The 22,113-nt window shown below is 49.1% G+C and overlaps 1 protein-coding gene across 1 annotated transcript in view; it reads right to left on the bottom strand.

Annotated features, from left to right (window-relative positions):
• The window catches only part of LOC135977176 (maestro heat-like repeat-containing protein family member 2B), a 49,136-nt gene extending 45,694 nt beyond the window's left edge, over positions 1-3,442 (bottom strand). The window contains exon 1 of the mRNA XM_065576484.1: positions 3,335-3,442. Coding sequence (XP_065432556.1) covers positions 3,335-3,442 — 108 coding nt within the window. The remainder of the gene's footprint in view (positions 1-3,334) is intronic.
• Between the last annotated feature and the right edge of the window lie 18,671 nt (positions 3,443-22,113).

Genomic DNA, 22,113 nt, shown 5'->3' with positions numbered 1-22,113 from the left:
GGAACTGGGCTTGTTTAGTCTGCAGAAGAGAAGAATGAGGGGGGGATTTGATAGCTGCTTTCAACTACCTGAGGGTTGGTTCCAAAGAGGATGGAGCTTGGCTGTTCTTAGTGGTGGCAGATGACAGGACAAGGAGTAATGGTCTCAAGTTGCAGTGGGGGAGGTCTAGGTTGGATATTAGGAAAAACTTTTTCACTAGGAGGGTGGTGAAGCACTGGAATGGGTTACCAAGGGAGGTGGTGGAGTCTCCTTCTTTGGAGGTTTTTAAGGCCCGGCTTGACAAAGCCCTGGCTGGGATGATTTAGTTGGGAATTGGTCCTGCTTTGAGCAGGGGGTTGGACTAGATGACCTCCTGAGGTCCTTTCCAACCCTGATATTCTATGATTCTATGAAGTACTCCTGTTCTTTTTGTAAATATGGAGCAGTTGTAGTATCATTTGGGACAGAGAAAAAATAAAGAGGGACACAGAGAAATTAAAAACCTGAGCAGAGAACAAGATTCATTTCAGAAAACTGCCACATCTGGAAAGGAGGTAGAAGTAACTGACATAATGGAAGGGAGAAAAGTGGGAAGCAACAAGTGCCCTGGGGGTGACAGTGAAAAACAAAGTCAACATGTATATGCAAGGTGTGATGGCTCCCACAAAGAGCCATGTGGATTGGGTCTTTTACACACAGGGATGATGGTACAAAGCAGGAAGACACCAGTTCCTCTCTGTTCAGCTGAGGTGTGACTGCATCTGGATTGTTGCATTTTCTAGCACCACATTCCCAGAGAGATCAACAAATTGGAAGTAATTCATGGGGGAGCAAAAAAGAATGCAGGGTGGTGGCTGAATTGACTTTTGAATAGAGCCCTGCAACCTGACCCAAATCCTATGGGACCTGACTACAGGCGTCAGGGTCAGGTTGGATGAGAAAACCCCTCTTGGGCTCGGGTCAGCTCGGCTCTCCTCCTTTAGCCCATGGGATCGGCAGAACCGTGACTGCATGTTCTGCCAGCCATCACCTCCTTTCTGCGCTGCATGCGCTGTGGAGTGAGGATGCCGAGGAGTCACAGCATCTCTCTCTCTGCAGCACATACCCAGGGGGCAGAGGATGAAGCCATTGCTGCACATTGTTGCCGCTCCCCATGAGCAGGATGCGGTGGCAGTATCTGCAGGGCCGGCTTTAGCAAGAGCGGGGCCCGATTCCTGGGGGCGTGGCTTGCCGCAAGCCCCGCCCCCAGGAATCGGGCCCCGCTCCGGCCGGAGTTCCAGCCGGGGTCGTGGGGCTTGGGTCTGGCCCGGAGCCGCTCAGCCAGGGCCGGACTGGAGCTGAGCCGGGGGGCTGGGCCCGAGCCGGGCCGGACCCGGAGCCGAGCCGCGGGGGCCAGGCCGGACCCGGAGCCGCTCAGCGGTGGCCGGGCTCGAGCCACGGGGCCTGGGCCGGAGCCGAGCCGAGCAGCCCGGACCGGCGCCCCGGGGCCGGAGCTGCTGCGGCCGGAGGTGCTCGGCCGGGGCTGGACTGGGCCGCGCCACGCCTCCCCGGAGCCCTTCTCACACCCCCCACCACCCCAGCTTACCTGGTGCTGCCTGCCAGCCCCTGCTTCTTTTCAGACTTCCCGCGAACCTCTGATTCGCGGGAAGCAGGGGCGGGGGAGGAGCAGGGGGCGGAGCGTTCAGGGGAGGGGAGGAGAGGGAAGTGAGCTGGGGGCGGGGTGGAGAGCTGCGGCACGGGGCCCTCTTGGCGTGGGGCCCAATTCAGCCGAATCGGCTGAATCGGCCTAAAGCCGGCCCTGAGTATCTGGTTTGGGGGGAAGGGTTGGGATCAGAATGGAAAATGATTCAACCCTCTCAGGGTGAGGTGAGTGGGCTTGGGGCCAGTTCAGGTTGGGCTTAAAAATTGGGCCCGAGCAGACCTCTGCTTCTGCAGACAGACTGAAAGAGCTGTCTATGGCAGACGCGGCCAAGGGATGACTATGAGAGAGACATGATAATACCATACAAGTATCTGAAGGGTGTGAACACCAAAGAGGGAGAGGAATTTTTTAGTATAATACATTTAGGTAAAATTATGAGTAATGGGATTAAACTAAAAAAAGACATACAATTTAATAACAGGAAAAATGCCCCAACTGTGAGACAGGTCTATTAGGCTATGACATAGTCTTCCTAGGAAAGTGATGGAAGCTCAGTCATTAGGGGCTTTTAAAATTAGTTTGGCCAAAACAGTGGAAAATGGTCGCTGGGAATGCTCCTGCATTAGCAGGGAAATGGACTGGATGATCCAATAGGTCTTTTCCATCTCTGTCTCCTGCGAGTCTCTAAATCTATGTGACCTGCATGCCAAGGTCATAAAGCACTTTGGAATGTTCAAAGCCAATCAGATCTCTTGACTGGCTAAACATTCCAGTGGTTCTGCTTGAAAAGGACTGCTTCTGCACACTGCAATCATACCAGACAGCTCCACTGGGGAGAAGCTCCTTCCATTCATTTTTAAATGGAAGGAGGATTTTTGTAATTGAAAATTGTCACTGATAACTTACGAATACATAAGCAGTACGTAATTCAAGTAATTAATCAAATTAATTAGCATAATTGAGTAATTCAAATAATTAAAGTACTAGGAGGCCAAGTTCAGTTTTGAACTGAACTGCTTGTCTTGGCCTCCTAGTACTTTAATTGAAACTAAAATACCTTCCGTGTTGGCCCTTAATAGAGAAATGAACTTTGTTGGATGCAAGTATCAATAAATGGAAAAAGGGGTCTGAATATTACTCCTGGGGGAATTCTGCACTACTGCGCACGTACATAATTAATGAGCCTAGGATTTAGAGCAGGGAGTCAGTTCACTTTATTCACTTTATTCACATTCTTTTACTAACTTGCTAAGTGGTGTTGAGCAAGTAACTTAATTCCCTGTGACACAAATCATCCGTAAATGGGGATAATGCTTACCATTCTCACAAGATGTGAGTCTTAATTCATTAGTATTAGGTAAGTGCTTTGAGATTTTTGGATGAAGATGCTAAAGAAGGGCAAAGTATTATTGGAAGAGATTACTGCAAGTCCTACAGTGTACTTTTACTATATCCAGCCCATGTACTCCACTGTGTGTAAAAGGACAACTCTCTCTTTATAGAGCATTATATCATCCTGATCTGTAATAACAGCATTTTGCATTATGAGTTTATGCCTGAGGACAGAAGGGTGAATACTGATTATACTGATGGTGCGCCAGGCCAAGTTCTATACTGAATTACTCCCATGCATTCCCCTATACCCCCCTGAAATCAGGCAGAATTTGGTTTGGACACATGGAAAGCAGATGTAATTTCATGAAATTGCCCTACCTCATCCTGTTGCAGTTTCTCTAGCAGAACTGTCACAACGCTAGCCAGCTTGGTCTCAGCTATAAAGGCAATCCTGAGGGCAATTTTGCCCTTATCTTGGTCATCCATATTTGCCAGGAGGGAAACAACCTCAGTATAAACACCTGAAATTAAATAAAAGGATTCGACTGGTTACCACTGATAGTAGAAATTGATGCCGGTCTCTTTAATTCACTGTCCAGTAAAGATCCTGCAGGAGCCCAAACACTGAGAAGTAGACCTGGGAATCATGTAAATCCTCTTCCTTGCTCCTGATGACCAGGTTTGTTTGCTGAACTACCCAATGTGTTTGGGGGGAAATCATAATGAAGAAAATTTGCTCCTTTCAAGTAGATTCCCATGTAAATTAATCTTCCTTTCCCTCTTTACTATCAATTCAAGAGTTTTGATCGCATACAGAATAATAATTTATGGTCAAAATTTTCAAAACTGGGTGCCTAAACTTAAGCTCCTAAATCCATATTAAGGCACCTATGCCCTGAGTCAGCATCCTAATCACGTGCTTAACTCTAAGCCAACAAAGAGACCTAAAGTTAAGCATATGCTTAAGAGTTTTGCTTAGTCAGGGCCTCATTTTCAAAAATCCTGAGCATCCAGATGTACCTATTGGCTATGCTGGGAACTTTTGGGGGCTCAGTATCTCTTGAAAATCAGGCCACTTTTTTAGACCTCCGTATGAATTTAGAAGCCTAACTTTAGGCCCCCTGTTTTGAAGAAAGTCTTTAATCTTATTGTATGGTCGTTTAAATACTTGCAGAGAAGACTCATGGAACAGAGTTCATCCGGTTGCCTGTAGAGGTCATAAAGGACTTTTTCCCCCATGCACAATTGACTAAGTGTACGCTGTGAGTGGGGTCGGGTGGTTCCCTCCAACCTTCATCTGAAGCATCAGGGACTGGCCATAGCAGGAGAAGGGACACCTGGTAAGGTGGACCAGTCTCCTAAAGACTGAAATGTTTTAGTCCAAGACAAGTTTTTGGGTACAGTGTAGGGTTGCTAGGTGACATTTTAATGGCCTGTGAAATACAGGAAGTCAGACTAGATGATCTAATGGTCCCTACTGGCTTTAAACTCTACGAAACTATGAAATAGCTGATATATTAAAAAAATCCGAATTTTTTTTTATCCCATGTATCTCTTAGCTGTGGCCAGAAATTCTCCAGGAGACTTAATATTTAACAAGAACTCTGAAATGCCATATTTATCTGTCTCCATTGTAACAGCATTCCAAAGCATGAAAGAGGAACTAACAAGATTTCCCCTTCCCAGGAAAGACTGCTTGAGGTTAGGTGATTACCCATCCTTTATGCAAATTGCATCCTTCAGTTCTAACACCCAGATGCAAACTGAATCATAACTGTAACCTACACTGCCCATCTAGCTGCAGTAGTGATAGTGTGGGATTAGGAGCACTAGTGTTGCTAAGAAATGTGACCCCATGCTTTCTTATCCTGCATTTAAGATATTAGCAGAGCTTCATTTAGACAGCTAGAGGAGAAGTCCTTCTGCATTTTTTTGTTCTAATTTCCCCCATCTCTGGTGGATTCCACAGCTAGATCTTAAGATTATGCAAGCACTATTATGACATCCATGTGACTGTGGCACACCACATAAACTGCTGCTGACCAGGTATGTGATGTAATTACATGGTCAAAGTTATTTAGGCTCCTAACTCGCACTGAAATCAATAGATGTTAGGAACCTTAATACATTTCAATATCTGGGCCCATACATGTAAGCAGTCCAATAGGTGGCTAAATTTGCTCCAGTGTCGAATTTCTCATTCTCTCTACATCATTTTGAATTTTGCTTCGGTCCCTCTCTCAGTTTGCCATACTTTCCACTATCGGTTTAATCTGAAAATCTGCTCCAGGTTGAAATTATATAAAATAAAAGCACCAAAGAAAGAAAGAGAAGAAACGGCCTTGGAGAATGCACAGTGACACTTGAGTGTGGTTGGTTGGCGGGTTTCCTTTGCTTTTTAATTTGGTTGATCAAAAAGCCAGATGAAACCTTATTGAACTGTATTACAAATATTGATTTTATATTGTTTTACAATGAATTGAAATTTATACTTCATTTCCATGTCCTGCCAAACAAATCAACGACATTAATTTGTATTGTGTTTAATACAGTGTGGTATCATATGTATGGCCATATGTAGAGCCAACACTTGATTTTGGAAGTTATGTTGCCTTTAAATCATTCAGAGTGATGACACTCTTTGCAATAAACCATATGGAAAAAGAATTCCAATTACATTTGTCCCTTGCTATGCATAACTTATTTTGTGCCTTTCTACCCTTTCTGATTTTGTCCTTACACATATATGCTATTCTTTCATACTCCGCCTTAGTAACTCGTCCATGTTTCCACATTTTGTAGGATTTCTTTTTGATTTACGTGTCACTAAAAAACTTCTGATGGAGCCATATTGGCCACTTACTATTCTTCCTATCTTTCCTTTGCATTGGCAGTTGTGCCTTTAATATTGTCTCCTTGAGAAACTGCCAGCTTTCCTGAACTCCTTTATGCCTTAGATTTTTTTCTCCTGGGTGGCTACCGACCAATTCTCTGAGTATGTTAAAGTCTGCTTTTTCTAGTCCTTCTTCTATCATTCTCACTCCTTCCTTTCCTTAGAATCATGAAATCTATCATTCAAGATCACTTTCACCCAAATCACCTTCCACCTTCACAACCAGCTCCTCCCTGTTGGTCAGAATCAAGTCTAAAATGGCTGTCCCCCTGGTTACTTCCTCCATTTTCTGAAACAAAGCATTGTCCCCAGTATATTCCAGGAACTTATTGGATAATTTTGTGTTTTGCCATATTCCTTTTTCAGTAGATGTCTGGGTAGGTAAAGTCCCCCATTATCATCCGGATTTGTGTTTTGGATATTTCTGTTATTTGTTCTAGACTGCTTGAGGTTAGGTGATTACCCATCCTTTATGCAAATTGCATCCTTCAGTTCTAACACCCAGATGCAAACTGAATCATAACTGTAACCTACACTGCCCATCTAGCTGCAGTAGTGATAGTGTGGGATTAGGAGCACTAATGTTGCTAAGAAATGTGACCCCATGCTTTCTTATCCTGCATTTAAGATATTAGCAGAGCTTCATTTAGACAGCTAGAGGAGAAGTCCTTCTGCATTTTTTTGTTCTAATTTCCCCCATCTCTGGTGGATTCCACAGCTAGATCTTGGCTCCATGGATGCAGAAGACACAAAATGAGGACCCATAATAAACCTAAAACAACTGGGAGAAAAGATGGAAGATCTCCCCCATAGCATTCAATAGAAACTCCGATTCTCAGGAAAGTTTGCAGGTCCAGAGGCTGTAGGCCAACTCCTCAACTGGTGTAAATCAACACAGCTACAAGGAAGTCAACAGAGCGATACTGGTTTACAGCAGCTGAGGTTCTGGTCATATAAATGGAGAACATTACAGCTAATCTATCTGTATGCCTATGCTTTCTAAATGTGTTTGTGATTATAGAATGGATATGGAGAATACAATGCTGACCCTTACCTCTGTCCATTACCTCCTGCTCACTCACAAATTTATTCATGTTTAATACTTCCTTCAGTCCGACCTCCAAAGAGCTCCCGTACTGATAGGCAGCTGGCCTCTCAGTCAGTCATGTCCAGGATAGCCAGTTAAGATTATGCAAGCACTATTATGACATCCATGTGACTGTGGCACACCACATAAACTGCTGCTGACCAGGTATGTGATGTAATTACATGGTCAAAGTTATTTAGGCTCCTAACTCGCACTGAAATCAATAGATGTTAGGAACCTTAATACATTTCAATATCTGGGCCCATACATGTAAGCAGTCCAATAGGTGGCTAAATTTGCTCCAGTGTCGAATTTCTCATTCTCTCTACATCATTTTGAATTTTGCTTCGGTCCCTCTCTCAGTTTGCCATACTTTCCACTATCGGTTTAATCTGAAAATCTGCTCCAGGTTGAAATTATATAAAATAAAAGCACCAAAGAAAGAAAGAGAAGAAACGGCCTTGGAGAATGCACAGTGACACTTGAGTGTGGTTGGTTGGCGGGTTTCCTTTGCTTTTTAATTTGGTTGATCAAAAAGCCAGATGAAACCTTATTGAACTGTATTACAAATATTGATTTTATATTGTTTTACAATGAATTGAAATTTATACTTCATTTCCATGTCCTGCCAAACAAATCAACGACATTAATTTGTATTGTGTTTAATACAGTGTGGTATCATATGTATGGCCATATGTAGAGCCAACACTTGATTTTGGAAGTTATGTTGCCTTTAAATCATTCAGAGTGATGACACTCTTTGCAATAAACCATATGGAAAAAGAATTCCAATTACATTTGTCCCTTGCTATGCATAACTTATTTTGTGCCTTTCTACCCTTTCTGATTTTGTCCTTACACATATATGCTATTCTTTCATACTCCGCCTTAGTAACTCGTCCATGTTTCCACATTTTGTAGGATTTCTTTTTGATTTACGTGTCACTAAAAAACTTCTGATGGAGCCATATTGGCCACTTACTATTCTTCCTATCTTTCCTTTGCATTGGCTGCTTTTTCTAGTCCTTCTTCTTATTCTCACTCCTTCCTTTCCTTAGAATCATGAAATCTATCATTCATGATCACTTTCACCCAAATCACCTTCCACCTTCACAACCAGCTCCTCCCTGTTGGTCAGAATCAAGTCTAAAATGGCTGTCCCCCTGGTTACTTCCTCCATTTTCTGAAACAAAGCATTGTCCCCAGTATATTCCAGGAACTTATTGGATAATTTTGTGTTTTGCCATATTCCTTTTTCAGTAGATGTCTGGGTAGGTAAAGTCCCCCATTATCATCAGGATTTGTGTTTTGGATATTTCTGTTATTTGTTCTAGAAATGCCTCATCTCCCTCCTCTTCCTGATTTGGTGGTGTCATAAGTATAAAGGGAAAGGTAACCGCCCTCTTGTGTACAATACTGTAGAATCCCTCCTGGCCAGAGACTCCAAAGTCCTTTTGCCTGTAAAGGGTTAAGAAGCTCAGGTAACCTGGCTGACACCTGAGCCAAAGGACCAATAAGGGGACAAGATACTTTCAAATCTTGGTGGGCGGAAGGCTTTTGTTTGTGCTCTTTGTTTTGGTGGTTGTTCGCTCTTGGGACTAAGAGGGACCAGACGTCAATCCATGCTCTCCAAATCTTTCTGAACAAGTCTCTCATATTTCAATCTTGTAAGTACAGCCAGGCAAGGCGTGTTAGTTTTATCTTTGTTTTCTCAACTTGTAAATGTTCCTTTTGCTAGAGTGTTTACCTCTGTTTGCTGTAACTTTGAACCTAAGGCTAGAGGGGGGTCCTCTGAGCTCTTTAAGTTTGATTACCCTGTAAAGTTATTGTCCATCCTGATTTTACAGAGATGATTTTACCTTTCTTTCTTTAATTAAAAGCCTTCTTTTTAAGAACCTGATTGATTTTTCCTTGTTCTAAGATCCAAGGGGATTGATCTGGACTCACCAGGAATTGGTGGGGAGAAAGGGAAGGGGAGGAATGATTAATTCCTCCTTGTTTTAAGATCCAAAGGGTTTGGGATCAGTGTTCACCAGGGAATTGGTGGAAGAGTCTCTCAAGGCTACCCAGGGAAGGGACTTAGCACATTGGGAGTGGTGGCAGCAAAAGCAGATCTAAGCTGGTAGAGAAGCTTAGAGGTTTTCATGCAGGTCCCTACATCTGTACCCTAAAGTTCAGAGTGGGGAAGGAACCTTGACAAGTGATATGTAATAGACCCCTACCAGGACATCACCCCTGTTTTTTCCCTCTTTTATCTTTATTCAGACTTTCAACTGGTCTGCTTCTCACTTCCTTCTGGACCTCAGAACAAGTGTACAATGCAATACTTCCTCTTTTCTTTTCTTTTTCATGCCTGTCCTTCCTGAACAAGCTATAGGCCTCTATACCAATATTCCAGTCATGAGATTTAACCCATCAAGTATCTGTGATGCCAGTTAAGCTGAGTTATGACTTATGTACTAAAACTCCCAGTTCTTACTGTTTATTCCCCATTATTATCACTCCTTGCATTTGTGTATAGACATCTAAGATGTTAAGCAGATGCCCCCATAGATTTCCCTCTTGTTTCTCCTATAATTCGACTGCAATTTTCCACATCTACTTCTCCTCAAATATCTAGTCCTCTATTAAGGTCACGTTTTTTTACCTGGTGGCTTTTTTCACCTGCCCCCTCTGAACTTAGTTTTAAGCTCTTCTCATAAGGTTGGTGAGTCAGTGCATGAAGATGTTCTTCTCCTTCTTGGTCAGACGGACCCCATCTCTTCCCAGCAAACCTCCTTCCTGCAATAGCAGCCCATGGTAGAGGAAGTCAAACCCTCCCATAGACCCATCTTCATAACCCTATTATGTAGACATACCTACCATTGAGTTGTATTGAGCAGAAAGAAAAGACGGTTACTCACCGTTGTAACTGTTGTTCTTCGAGATGTGTTGCTCATATCCATTCCAATTAGGGGTGTGCGCGCGCCGCGTGCACGATCGTCGGAGAATTTTCTACCCTAGCAACACCGGCGGGTCGGCTGTGGAGCCCCCTAGAGTGGCGCCTTCATGGCGCTGAATATATACCCCAGCCGACCCGGCGCCCCCTCAGTTCCTTCTTGCCGGCTACTCCGACAGTGGGGAAGGGGGGCGGGTTTGGAATGGATATGAGCAACACATCTCGAAGAACAACAGTTACAACGGTGAGTAACCGTCTTTTCTTCTTCGAGTGCTTGCTCATATCCATTCCAATTAGGTGACTCCCAAGCCCAACTTAGGTGGTGGGGTCGGAGTGAGACGTTGCTGTGTGCAAAACCGCTGATCCGAGAGCGGCATCGTCCCTGGACTGCTGCACTAGTGCATAGTGAGCTGTAAATGTGTGGACTGATGACCAAACCGCAGCTCTACAAATGTCCTGGATCGGAACTTGCGCCAGGAAAGCCGTCGAGGAAGCTTGGGCCCTCGTGGAGTGAGCGGTGAGGTGCGGTGCTGAGACACCTGCCAGGTCATAGCAAGTCCGGATGCAAGACGTAATCCAGGAGGATAGGCGTTGTGAGGAGACCGGTGAGCCTTTCATTCGGTCGGCCACTGCAACGAAGAGTTGCGTCGTCTTTCTAAAGTGCCTTGTGCGGTCAATATAGAAAGCCAGGGCCCTGCGTACGTCCAGAGAATGCAAACGTTGATCCTGGCGAGTAGCATGTGGTTTAGGATGAAAGACCGGGAGAAATATATCCTGGTTGATATGAAAAGGAGAAACCACCTTAGGGAGAAAGGCAGGATGTGGACGAAGCTGCACTTTATCCTTATGGAAAACCGTGTAAGGGGGCTCGGATGTAAGCGCCCTGAGTTCAGAAACGCGCCTTGTTGAGGTGATGGCTACGAGGAAGGCTGTCTTCCAGGATAGGTACAAAAGTGAACAGGTGGCCAGTGGCTCGAATGGAGGACCTGTGAGCTTGGAGAGAACCAGGTTGAGGTCCCACGTCGGAACGGGCTGACGTTGTTGTGGGTACATCCGGTCTAAGCCCTTGAGGAATCTAAGGACCATCGGGTTAGAGAATACCGAGGACGCGAGTTCTCCTGGGTGAAAGGCTGATATAGCGGCCAGGTGAACTCTAATTGAAGATATCGCCAACCCCTGCTGTTTTAGGGAGAGGAGATATTCCAATATGAGAGGAATAGGTGCCTGTAACGGGGACGTGGCTCGTTGTTCGCACCAACAGGAGAACCGCTTCCACTTGGCCAAGTATGTGGTCCGTGTTGAAGGCTTCCTACTGCTCAGCAGAATCTGTTGGACCGAGTGCGAGCACTGTTGCTCTGCCTGGGTGAACCATGGAGCAACCACGCCGTGAGGTGGAGCGATTGCAGGTCGGGGTGACGCAGCCGGCCGTGGTCCTGCGAGATGAGATCTGGACATAATGGAAGCGGGATCGGTGTCTGAACCGAGAGTTCCAACAGTGTGGTGTACCAATGTTGTCTCGGCCACGCTGGGGCGACCAGAATTACCTGTGCCTGGTCTCTGCGCAATTTGAGCAGTACCTTGTGGACCAGAGGAAACGGAGGGAAGGCATAAAACAGGTGGTCTTTCCAGGGAAGGAGAAACGCATCCGAGAGGGAGCCCGGAGCTCGACCTTGCAGGGAGCAGAACACATGGCACTTCCTGTTGTCTCGAGATGCAAACAGGTCTACCTGGGGAAACCCCCACTTCTGGAAGACGGAATGTATGATGTCCGGCCGGATAGACCACTCGTGCGTCTGAAAGGACCTGCTGAGTCGGTCCGCTAAAGTGTTCTGGACTCCAGGGAGGAACGATGCCGTGAGATGGATTGAGTGGGCGATGCAGAAGTCCCATAGGCGAATCGCCTCTTGGCATAGAGCTGACGAACGTGCTCCTCCTTGCTTGTTGATGTAAAACATGGCCGTGGTGTTGTCGATGAGAACTAACACACAGCGGCCACGTAGGAGATTGAGAAATGCCTGGCACGCCAGGCGCACCGCCATCAGTTCCCGAACATTGATGTGCAGGGCTAGCTGGGATGCAGTCCACAGGCCCTGGGTATGGTGTTCGTTGAGATGGGCGCCCCAACCCAGAGATGAAGCGTCTGTGACCAGGTGCAGAGAGGGTTGTGGGGCGTGAAATGGCATCCCCTCGCAAACCACATTGTGATCTAGCCACCATGTGAGGGAGGTCAGGACCGAGTTCGGGACCGTGACCACCATGTTCAGGCTGTCCCGATGTGGGCGGTATACCGATGACACCCAGGGCTGGAGTGGGCGAAGCCGAAGTCTGGCATGCCTGGTTACGTACGTGCAGGAAGCCATGTGACCCAGCAGGGTAAGGCACGACCTCACCGTAGTAGTTGGGAAGGCCTTGAGCCCTTGAATGAGGCTCGTGATGGTGCAAAAGCGGTTGTCTGGCAGGATGGCTTGTGCACGTCTGGAGTCTAGGACTACGCCGATGAATTCTATTCTCTGGGTAGGTTCTAGAGTGGATTTGTCCTTGTTGAGTAGGATGCCCAACTCGTTGAATGTGTGCACTATTATGTGGACGTGAGCTCGAACTTGCTCTTTGGTGCGACCGCGTACCAGCCAGTCGTCTAGGTACGGGAACACCTGTATCCCTTGCCGACGAAGGTACGCTGCCACGACAGCCATACATTTCGTGAACACTCTTGGGGCCGAGGATAGGCCGAAGGGAAGGACTGCAAATTGGTAGTGCTTGCCACGAATTGCAGGAAGCGTCTGTGAGGCGGGTAAATTGCGATATGAAAGTATGCGTCTTTCATGTCGAGGGCGGCGAACCAGTCTCCAGGATCGAGGGAAGGGATAATGGCCCCCAAAGAGACCATGCGGAACTTCAACTTTACTACGAATTTGTTGAGTCCGCGCAAGTCTAAGATGGGTCGTAGACCTCCTTTGGACTTGGGGATCAGGAAGTAACGGGAATAAAATCCCCTTAACTCTGCTGGAACCTCCTCTATGGCCCCCATAGCAAGGAGCGTGGAAACCTCCTGTATAAGAAGTTGCTCGTGAGAAGGGTCCCTGAAGAGGGACGGGGAAGGGGGGTGGGAGGGGGGGATTGAAGAAAACTGGATAGCGTATCCCCTCTCCACCGTGCGAAGGACCCAACGGTCCGAAGTTATAAGGGACCAAACACGGTGGAAGTGGGAGAGGCGATCCCGAAAGGAGGGGGCTGGATCCTGGGGGATGACTGGGGCGCCGTCCTCGACCGCACCTTCAAAAGTTCTGCCTGGGGCCTGCGGGTGGTCTTGGTGGCCCTTGGTTCTGACCGGGTTGAGGGCCGGTCCACCTTCGTCTACCACCTCGCCCACGCCTCCGGGCCGAGTCCTGTCTCTGACGAGGTGGGGGGGGTAGAAGCGCTGAGGCTGAGGCCTAAATGGCCTGCGCTGAGGGCCCGCAACATGCATCCCCAGGGAACGCATGATTGTCCTGGAGTCCTTGAGGCTCTGCAGGCGAGAGTCCGTCTTCTCCGAGAACAATCCCTGTCCTTCGAAGGGCAGATCCTGCAGGGTTTGCTGCAGTTCCTGAGGCAAACCCGAAACCTGGAGCCAGGAGATCCTCCGCATAGCGATACCTGAGGCCAGGGTTCTCGCAGCAGAGTCCGCTATGTCCAAGGAGGCCTGCAAGGAGGTCCGAGCCACCTTCTTACCCTCCTCTACCAAGGCCCCAAACTCCTCCCTGGACTCTTGGGGAACCAATTCCTTGAACTTCCCCATAGAGTTCCAGGAGTTAAAGTTGTAGCGGCTCAAGAGCGCCTGCTGGTTAGCCGCTCTAAGTTGCAGCCCTCCGGCTGAATAAACTTTACGGCCAAACAAATCGAGGCGCTTAGCCTCCTTCGATTTGGGCGCTGCGGCCTGTTGACCGTGGCGCTCCCTTGCATTCACTGATGCCACCACCAGTGAACACGGCTGGGGGTGGGTATACAAGTACTCGTAGTCTTTGGAAGGGACGAAGTACTTTCTTTCCACCCCTCTCGCTGTGGGTGGGATAGAGGCAGGAGTTTGCCATATCGTATTTGCGTTCGCCTGGATCGTGCGGATCAGGGGTAACGCCACTCTCGATGGGGCATCCGCCGCGAGGATATTTACGATGGGGTCCTGCACCTCCACTATCTCCTCCGCCTGCAGGTCCATGTTACGGGCCACCCTACGTAGGAGGTCCTGGTGAGCCCGAAGATCTATTGGGGGTGGACCTGTGCACGATGTGCCCGCCACTGCCTCATCCGGAGAGGAAGAGGAAGATGCCTCCGGAGGTAAAGGATCCAAGGGAGGGTCCTGGTCTCCCTGCTCCTGGGCCGGAGCATCACCTGCGCTTGGGTCCAGGACGTCAGGTGGTGCGGACACGGAAGCCTCCATGCCCCCTGGCGGAGGCCGAGAGATGGTGGACTCCGGGGCCCTTCTAACGGAGTGGCCCGAGCGAGAGGTCGAAGCTATTGGAGCCCCTTGGGCCTGATGGTACGCCCACGGGGTCCAGAACGACCAGTGAGATGGGCCATGAGCAGGGTCCTCTGCTACCTCCTGCCAATGGCCTATGTCCTGCTCCTCGGCTTGCCCCTGAGGGGGGTATGCCGATCTCGATAAGTCCTCAGAGGAGCGGGACACCGATCTCGATGGCCATGGCGGTGCCGAGTGCGCCGAGACGAATCCCGTGGGCTGCGGTGCCGCACGGTGCCGGTCCGGAGATGTTCTATCTCCACGCGGTGCCGGCGATCGGTGCCGGGACCGCGACCGGTGCCGATGACCTCGCCGGTGCCGGGAGTCGGATCTGGACCTCGACGATGACCTGGAGTAGGCCCGGTGCCGGGAGCGGCCTCTCGACGTCGAGCGTCGATCGTAGCGGTGCCGAGAACTACGTTTCGATGTTGATCGGTGCCGACGATCATAGCGGTGCCGAGACGTAGAGCGGTGCCGCGACGAAGATCTTGGCCGCGAGTACGACCGGTGCCGAGGAGATATCCGGCGCCGGGACTGCGAGCGGCGTGGGGACCTGCTTCGGGACCTGGACCGGTGTCGCGGTTCCAGCCCTTGCGATGGAGGGCGCATCAAGGCAGGCTTCCCCCTAGACTGGACCGGACGAGTCAACGGTGCCGTGGGTGCCGGTGGTTGGGGCGGTGCCGGCTCCGTGAGAGCGATCAAGTCTCTCGCCGTCTCAAAGGTCTCTGGGGTCGACGGGAGGCACTGTATCACCGCCGGTCTCGGTGGAGATCCTATCTGCACCGGACTCAACGGCCTCGGAGCCGGAGTCGACGGTGCTGGAGGCACCTGTTTCCGGTGCTCCACAGATGGACGCGGCTCTACCCCCGGCACTGGGGGAGCCGGCATCTTCGGCACGGAGGTCCCCGTCTTATGGGCTTTTTTATGCCCCGGGGATAATGACCGGCGCCGAGGCACTTGCTGTGCTTGCGGTGCCGACGAGGTCCGGTGCCGTGGGGGCTTGTCCGACGCCACTCGTGTGGTCGGAATAGTCGGTGCCGCCGGGGCACTGCGCACCGAGGTGCCAGGTGCCGGGGCCTGACGCGCTGATGGAGCGTCCGGGGTAAGTGCCGCCTCCATAAGGAGTTGCCGGAGCCGAAAGTCCCGCTCCTTCTTGGTCCTTGGTCTGAAGGCCTTACAGATCTTGCACTTATCTGTTTGATGGGACTCTCCCAGGCACTTCAGACAGGAGTCGTGCGGGTCGCTCGTTGGCATAGGCTTAGCGCAGGAGGTGCACTGTTTGAAGCCGGGAGCCTTGGGCATGAGCCCGGCCACGCGGCCGGGGGAAAAAGGGGGAGACAACCCCCTTAATCCCCTTGAACTATATAACAACTAGTGACAAGTGAAAAAACCAACTATTTAACTATAAACAACTAGAACTATAACTATAACTGTAAATGACTAAATAAGCTAGGGAGAGTGGAGAACAGCTATGCCGTGCTCCACAGTTCCAACGACCGTCAGGGGCGGTAAGAAGGAACTGAGGGGGCGCCGGGTCGGCTGGGGTATATATTCAGCGCCATGAAGGCGCCACTCTAGGGGGCTCCACAGCCGACCCGCCGGTGTTGCTAGGGTAGAAAATTCTCCGACGATCGTGCACGCGGCGCGCGCACACCTAATGGAATGGATATGAGCAAGCACTCGAAGAAGAACACTCAGTGCAGGAGACTGAGTTAAACTGCAGATGTCAAGTTCACATACTTCCATTTTCAGTGACTAATCTCTTAAGCCAGTGGGGATGGCCACAGTACAAAAGTATTTCTGTAGATCAGCATGTGATTATTTGTATTGCAGTACTGCCTCATAGTCCCAGTCACAGACCAGGATCCCATTGTGCTAGGACCTGTACATACATGGAACAAGATGGTCCTTAACTGTCATTAACTAACACATATTAACAGCACAACAAACAGACAAGAGGATAATAAAGCAAGCAAAAAAGCCCCCTATGACCAGGTATCAGCATATAACTAATAGAATGCTACATATTTAGGGAATGTAAGAGCAGTTCAGTCTGTCCCTCACGCTCCCAGGTCTCCTGCCCAGGCCCTAGCTGTGCTGCAGGGATGCTGCGGGTCGGACACTTGCTCTGGTGGTGGCCACACGCCTTCTGGCTTTAGGTGTCAGGACCCTTGTTCCCAGGGTCAGTCCCCTGTCAGGGTTATGATACCCCTCCAAGTGTGGCCTGCAAGGCCTCTTGGCTGGGGGCATCTCTCTGCGCTGCACCTGGTGTCCAGGTTCCCCCCTCGCTCCCCACAGTGCTCACTGCTCCAGCCCCAGCATGGATGCTGCTCTGCCTCTAGCTCCCTGGGCTGCTTTTCTGGCCAACCAACACCCCCCCACACACACACACAGAGTTTCAGTAAGGGGCCAAGAGTAACCTTACACAAAACTGGGGCCATACCGCCAACCCTGTAGATCTGAGACACAGTCCTTCCAACGTGAGGAGACATTAATGGGATAGAGACGTAGAATCATAGAAGATCAGCATTGGAAGGGACCTCAGGAGATCATCTAGTCCAACTCCCTGCTCAAAGTAGAACCAATCTCCAACTAAATCATGCCAGCCAGGCCTTTGTCAAGCTGGGCTTTAAAAACCTCTAAGGATGGAAATTCCACCACCTCCACAGGTAACCCATTCCAGTGCTTCAACACCTGCCTAGTGAAATAGTTTTTTCCTAATATCCAACCTAGACCTCCTCCACTGCAACTTGAGACCATTGCTCCTTGTTCTGTCACCTGCCACCACTGAGATCAGACTAGCTCCAAGCTCTTTGGAACCCCCTTTCAGGAAGTTGAAGGCTGCTATCAAATCCCCCCCTCACTCTTCTCTTCTGCAGACTAAATAAGCCCAGTTCCCTCAGCCTCTCCTCGTAAGTCATGTGTCCCAGCCCCCTAATCATTTTCGTTGCCCTCCACTGGACTCTCTCCAATTTGTCCACATCCTTTCTGTAGTGGGGGGCCTCAAAACTGGACTCAATATTCCAGATGTGGCCTAACCAGTGCCGAATACAGGGGAATAATCACTTCCCTCGATCTGCTGCCAATGCTCCTACGAATGCAGCCCAATATGCCGTTAGCCTTCTTGGCAACAAGGGCACACTGCTGACTCATATCCAGCTTCTCGTCCACTGTAATCCCCAGGCCCTTTTCTGCAGAACTGCTGCTTAGCCAGTCAGTCCCCAGCCTGTAGCAGTGCCTGGGATTCTTCTGTCCTAAGTGCAGGACTCCTAAGTGATTTCCTAGGCACCGAGTGTGAGGCTGACAGGCCAAGAGCCAGCCCTTGTCCTGGCTGCAGGCATTAGCTAAGAACCAATGGCCTCAGAGCTGGAGATCAGACCAGGTTAGTTTTGCTCAAAATAAGGATTAGTCTTAGAAGAATGTGTTCAGTGTAGACTCTGTGAAATGCTTGTTTGTTGCTGCTGCATCAATCTCACTGGTAATGTCTGTATCCCAATTCATAAGATAAGTTTCAGTGTTTGCTCTGAAACTGGAAGCCCTCACAGTGAGAGAGAAACATTACCAGGCGTGAAATACTAGTTTGCCGCGGGAACTGTCATCTTCTGGCCAACAAAAGAAGGCCCATAGACACCAGACAAACCGTTGTGGAACATCAGAAGACAAAAGACTTTTTTGATTCCTCTGCCCCCCCATCCGCCAAAGAAGGGATGTGCACATGGACTCGTCCCATCACCTTGAACTGTGGGGGAAGGGAATAAAAATCCCTGACAAGAAGAAACGGCACCTTTGTGTCTGTTTGAACTCTGAAGGGCCGGAGACTTGAAACTGAAGCCAGAAATCCCCAGGGGCTGCTTCCTGGGGTGCCCTGAAAGATGCTTTGAATTGACAGATCATGACGATTCTGTCACTCTCAGGAGTTAGATGGTAACTCATTGGTTGTACATGTTAGAATCATAGAATATCAAGGTTGGAAGGGACCTCAAGAGGTCATCTAGTCCAACCCCCTGCTCAAAGCAGGACCAATTCCCAACTAAATCATCCCAGCCAGGGCTTTGTCAAGCTGGGCCTTAAAAACCTCCAAGGAAGGAGACTCCACCACCTCCCTAGGTAACGCATTCCAGTGCTTCACCACTCTCCTAGTGAAATAGTGTTTCCTAATATCCAACCTGAACCTCCCCCACTTCAACTTGAGACCATTGCTCCTTGTTCTGTCATCTGCCACCACTGAGAACAGCCGAGCTCCATCCTCTTTGGAACCCCCCTTCAGGTAGTTGAAGGCTGCTATCAAATCCCACCTCATTCGTCTCTTCTGGAGACTAAACAATCCCAGTTCCCTCAGCCTCTCCTCATAAGTCATGTGCTCCAGCCCCCTAATTATTTTTGTTGCCCTCCGCTGGACTCTTTCCAATTTTTGCACATCCTTCTTGTAGTGTGGGGCCCAAAACTGGACACAGTATTCCAGATGAGGCCTCACCAATGTCGAATAAAGGGGAATGATCACATTCCTCGATCTGCTGGCAATGCCCCTACTTATACAGCCCAAAATGCCGTTAGCCTTCTTGGCAACAAGAGCACACTGTTGACTCATATCCAGCTTCTCGTCCACTGTGACCCCTAGGTCCTTTTCTGCAGAACTGCTACCTAGCCATTCGGTCCCTAGTCCGTAACAGTGCATGGGATTCTTCCATCCTAAGTGCAGGACTCTGCACTTGTCCTTGTTGAACCTCATCAGGTTTTTTGCCCCAATCCTCTAAATTGTCTAGGTCCCTCTGTATCCGATCCCTACCCTCTAGTGTATCTACCACGCCTCCTAGATTAGTGTCATCTGCAAACTTGCTGAGAGTGCAGTCCACACCATCCTCCAGATCATTAATAAAGATATTAAACAAAACCGGCCGCAGGACCGACCCTTGGGGCACTCCGCTTGAAACCGGCTGCCAACTAGACATGGAGCCATTGATCACTACCCGTTGAGCCCGATGATCTAGCCAGTTTTCTATCCACCTTACAGTCCATTCAACCAGCCCATACTTCTTTAACTTGGTAGCAAGAATACTGTTGGAGACCGTATCAAAAGCATTGCTAAAGTCAAGGAATAACACATCCACTGCTTTTCCCTCATCCACAGAGCCAATTATCTCATCATAGAAGGCAATTAGGTTAGTCAGGCACGACTTGCCCTTGGTGAATCCATGCTGACTGTTCCTGATCACTTTCCTTTCCTCTAAGTGTTTCATAACTGATGCCTTGAGGAACTGCTCCATGATTTTTCCAGGGACTGAGGTGAGGCTGACTGGCCTGTAGTTCCCCGGATCCTCCTCCTTCCCTTTTTTAAAGATGGGCACTACATTAGCCTTTTTCCAGTCATCTGGGACCTCCCCCGATCACCATGAGTTTTCAAAAATAATGGCTAATGGCTCTGCAATTTCATCCGCCAACTCCTTTAGCACCCTCGGATGCAGCGCATCCGGCCCCATGGACTTGTGCACGTCCAGTTTTTCTAAATAGTCCCGAACCACTTCTTTCTCCACAGAGGGCTGGTCACCTTCTCCCCATATTGTGCTGCCCAGTGCAGCAGTCTGGGAGCTGACCTTGTTCGTGAAGACAGAGGCAAAAAAAGCATTGAGTACATTAGCTTTTTCCACATCCTCTGTCACTAGGTTGCCTCCCTCATTCAGTAAGGGGCCCACACTTTCCTTGACTTTCTTCTTGTTGCTAACATACCTGAAGAAACCCTTCTTGTTACTCTTAAAATCTCTTGCTAGCTGCAACTCCAAGTGTGATTTGGCCTTCCTGATTTCACTCCTGCATGCCTGAGCAATATTTTTATACTCCTCCCTGGTCATTTGTCCAATCTGCCACTTCTTGTAAGCTTCTTTTTTGCGTTTAAGATCAGCAAGGATTTCACTGTTTAGCCAAGCTGGTCACCTGCCATATTTACTATTCTTTCTACACATCGGGATGGTTTGTTCCTGCAACCGCAATAAGGGTTCTCTAAAATACCGCCAGCTCTCCTGGACTCCTTTGCCCTTCATGTTATTCTCCCAGGGGATCCTGCCCATCTGTTCCCTGAGGGAGTCAAAGTCTGCTTTTCTGAAGTCCAGGGTCCGTATTCTGCTGCTCTCCTTTCTTCCTTGTGTCAGGATCCTGAACTCGACCATCTCATGGTCACTGCCTCCCCGGTTCCCATCCACTTTTGCTTCCCCTACTAATTCTTCCCTGTTTGTGAGCAGCAGGTCAAGAAAAGCTCTGCCCCTAGTTGGTTCCTCCAGCACTTGCACCAGGAAATTGTCCCCTACACTTTCCAAGAACTTCCTGGATTGTCTGTGCACCGCTGTATTGCTCTCCCAGCAGATATCAGGGTGATTAAAGTCTCCCATGAGAACCAGGGCCTGCGATCTAGCAACTTCTGCTAGTTGCCAGAAGAAAGCCTCTTCCACCTCATCCCCCTGGTCTGGTGGTCTATAGCAGACTCCCACCACAACATCACCCTTGTTGCTCACACTTCTCAACTTTATCCAGAGACTCTCAGGTTTTTCTGCAGTTTCATACCGGAGCTCTGAGCAGTCATACTCCGCTCTTACATACAACGCAACTCCCCCACCTTTTCTGCCCTGCCTGTCCTTCCTGAACAGTTTATATCCATCCATGACAGTACTCCAGTCATGTGAATTATCCCACCAAGTCTCTGTTATTCCACTTGCTTTGACCTGTAAATGACACTCTTAGTCACCCATTTAGATATCTTTTGCATAAGGTGGGAATCCTTTGTCCCTCTGGGTCCCCCTCCCAATGGAAAAGCACTAGGTTAAAGATGGATTCCAGTTCAGGTGACATGATCACATGTCACAGTAAGACCCCAAGCCTTCATTCCTCCCAGCCTGACTCACAGGGAGGCTGCCTGCAAACAGGGGCTGAGCCCCCCTTTTCCCCTAGAGGCAGGGCTGCTGGATAGTTTGTATTGTGGGGGTGCTGAGAGACGTTGAACCAGACTGTAAACCCCATTTAGGTAAACCCCATATAGGATGGAAACCACTTCAGCCAATAGGGGCTGTGGGAAGCTGCGGCCAGCACATCCCTCACCCTGCACTGCTTCCCGCAGCCTCCATTGGCCTGCAGCGGCGAACCAGATAAAAGTGAAACGCTTTCCAGTGACTAAAACTGAACCTAGCAAGATACAGTCTTTGTTCAAGATGGCTTTTCTCACTCAAGGTCTTCCAGCAGGATGGTGGCTGTCCCTCCCACCCTCAGTCAGAATCTCCTCTAGAAGCCAGAGTGCTGGCTCCTTTCTTAGGTGAAAGAGATCATTTGGGGCTCTTTGCACCTCTCTTTTTTAGTCCAGGGAACCTTTGCAATGGATCCTTCTGAAGGTTACAGCTCAACATTTAGTCAAGCTGTGAGGAAGGTGACACTGAGCCTGGTGGCGAAGGAAGGGCCACGGATCATTGGTGTGCGGCTGCTTCTGCTTCCACAGCCCGTCAGTGTGCTTCCTCTTGCTGCTGCTTTTCTGCCTCCCTCTCCTGGGCTCCTGCTTCCCAGTTTTGGTGTTCACACTCTTTGGCTTCCTGCTCAGCCAGACAGTTCTGGCATTCATGCTTCTGTCCTAATTTGTCACTCTCCAATTTGGCGCTCCTGGTTTTGCTTTACTTTTGTTCTGTTTCCTTTACCCAAAATAAACAAACAGAAAACAATAAAATTGTAACCTTTCCTTGGGCTGTTCTCAGTCCCTCCACTTGAGAATCACGTA

Source organism: Chrysemys picta, chromosome 22 (genome assembly GCF_011386835.1).
Source record: "Chrysemys picta bellii isolate R12L10 chromosome 22, ASM1138683v2, whole genome shotgun sequence".
Taxonomy (NCBI): domain Eukaryota; kingdom Metazoa; phylum Chordata; order Testudines; family Emydidae; genus Chrysemys; species Chrysemys picta.
The sequence above is the reverse complement of the archived record's forward strand: the minus strand, read 5'-3'. Positions and strand labels throughout refer to the sequence as shown.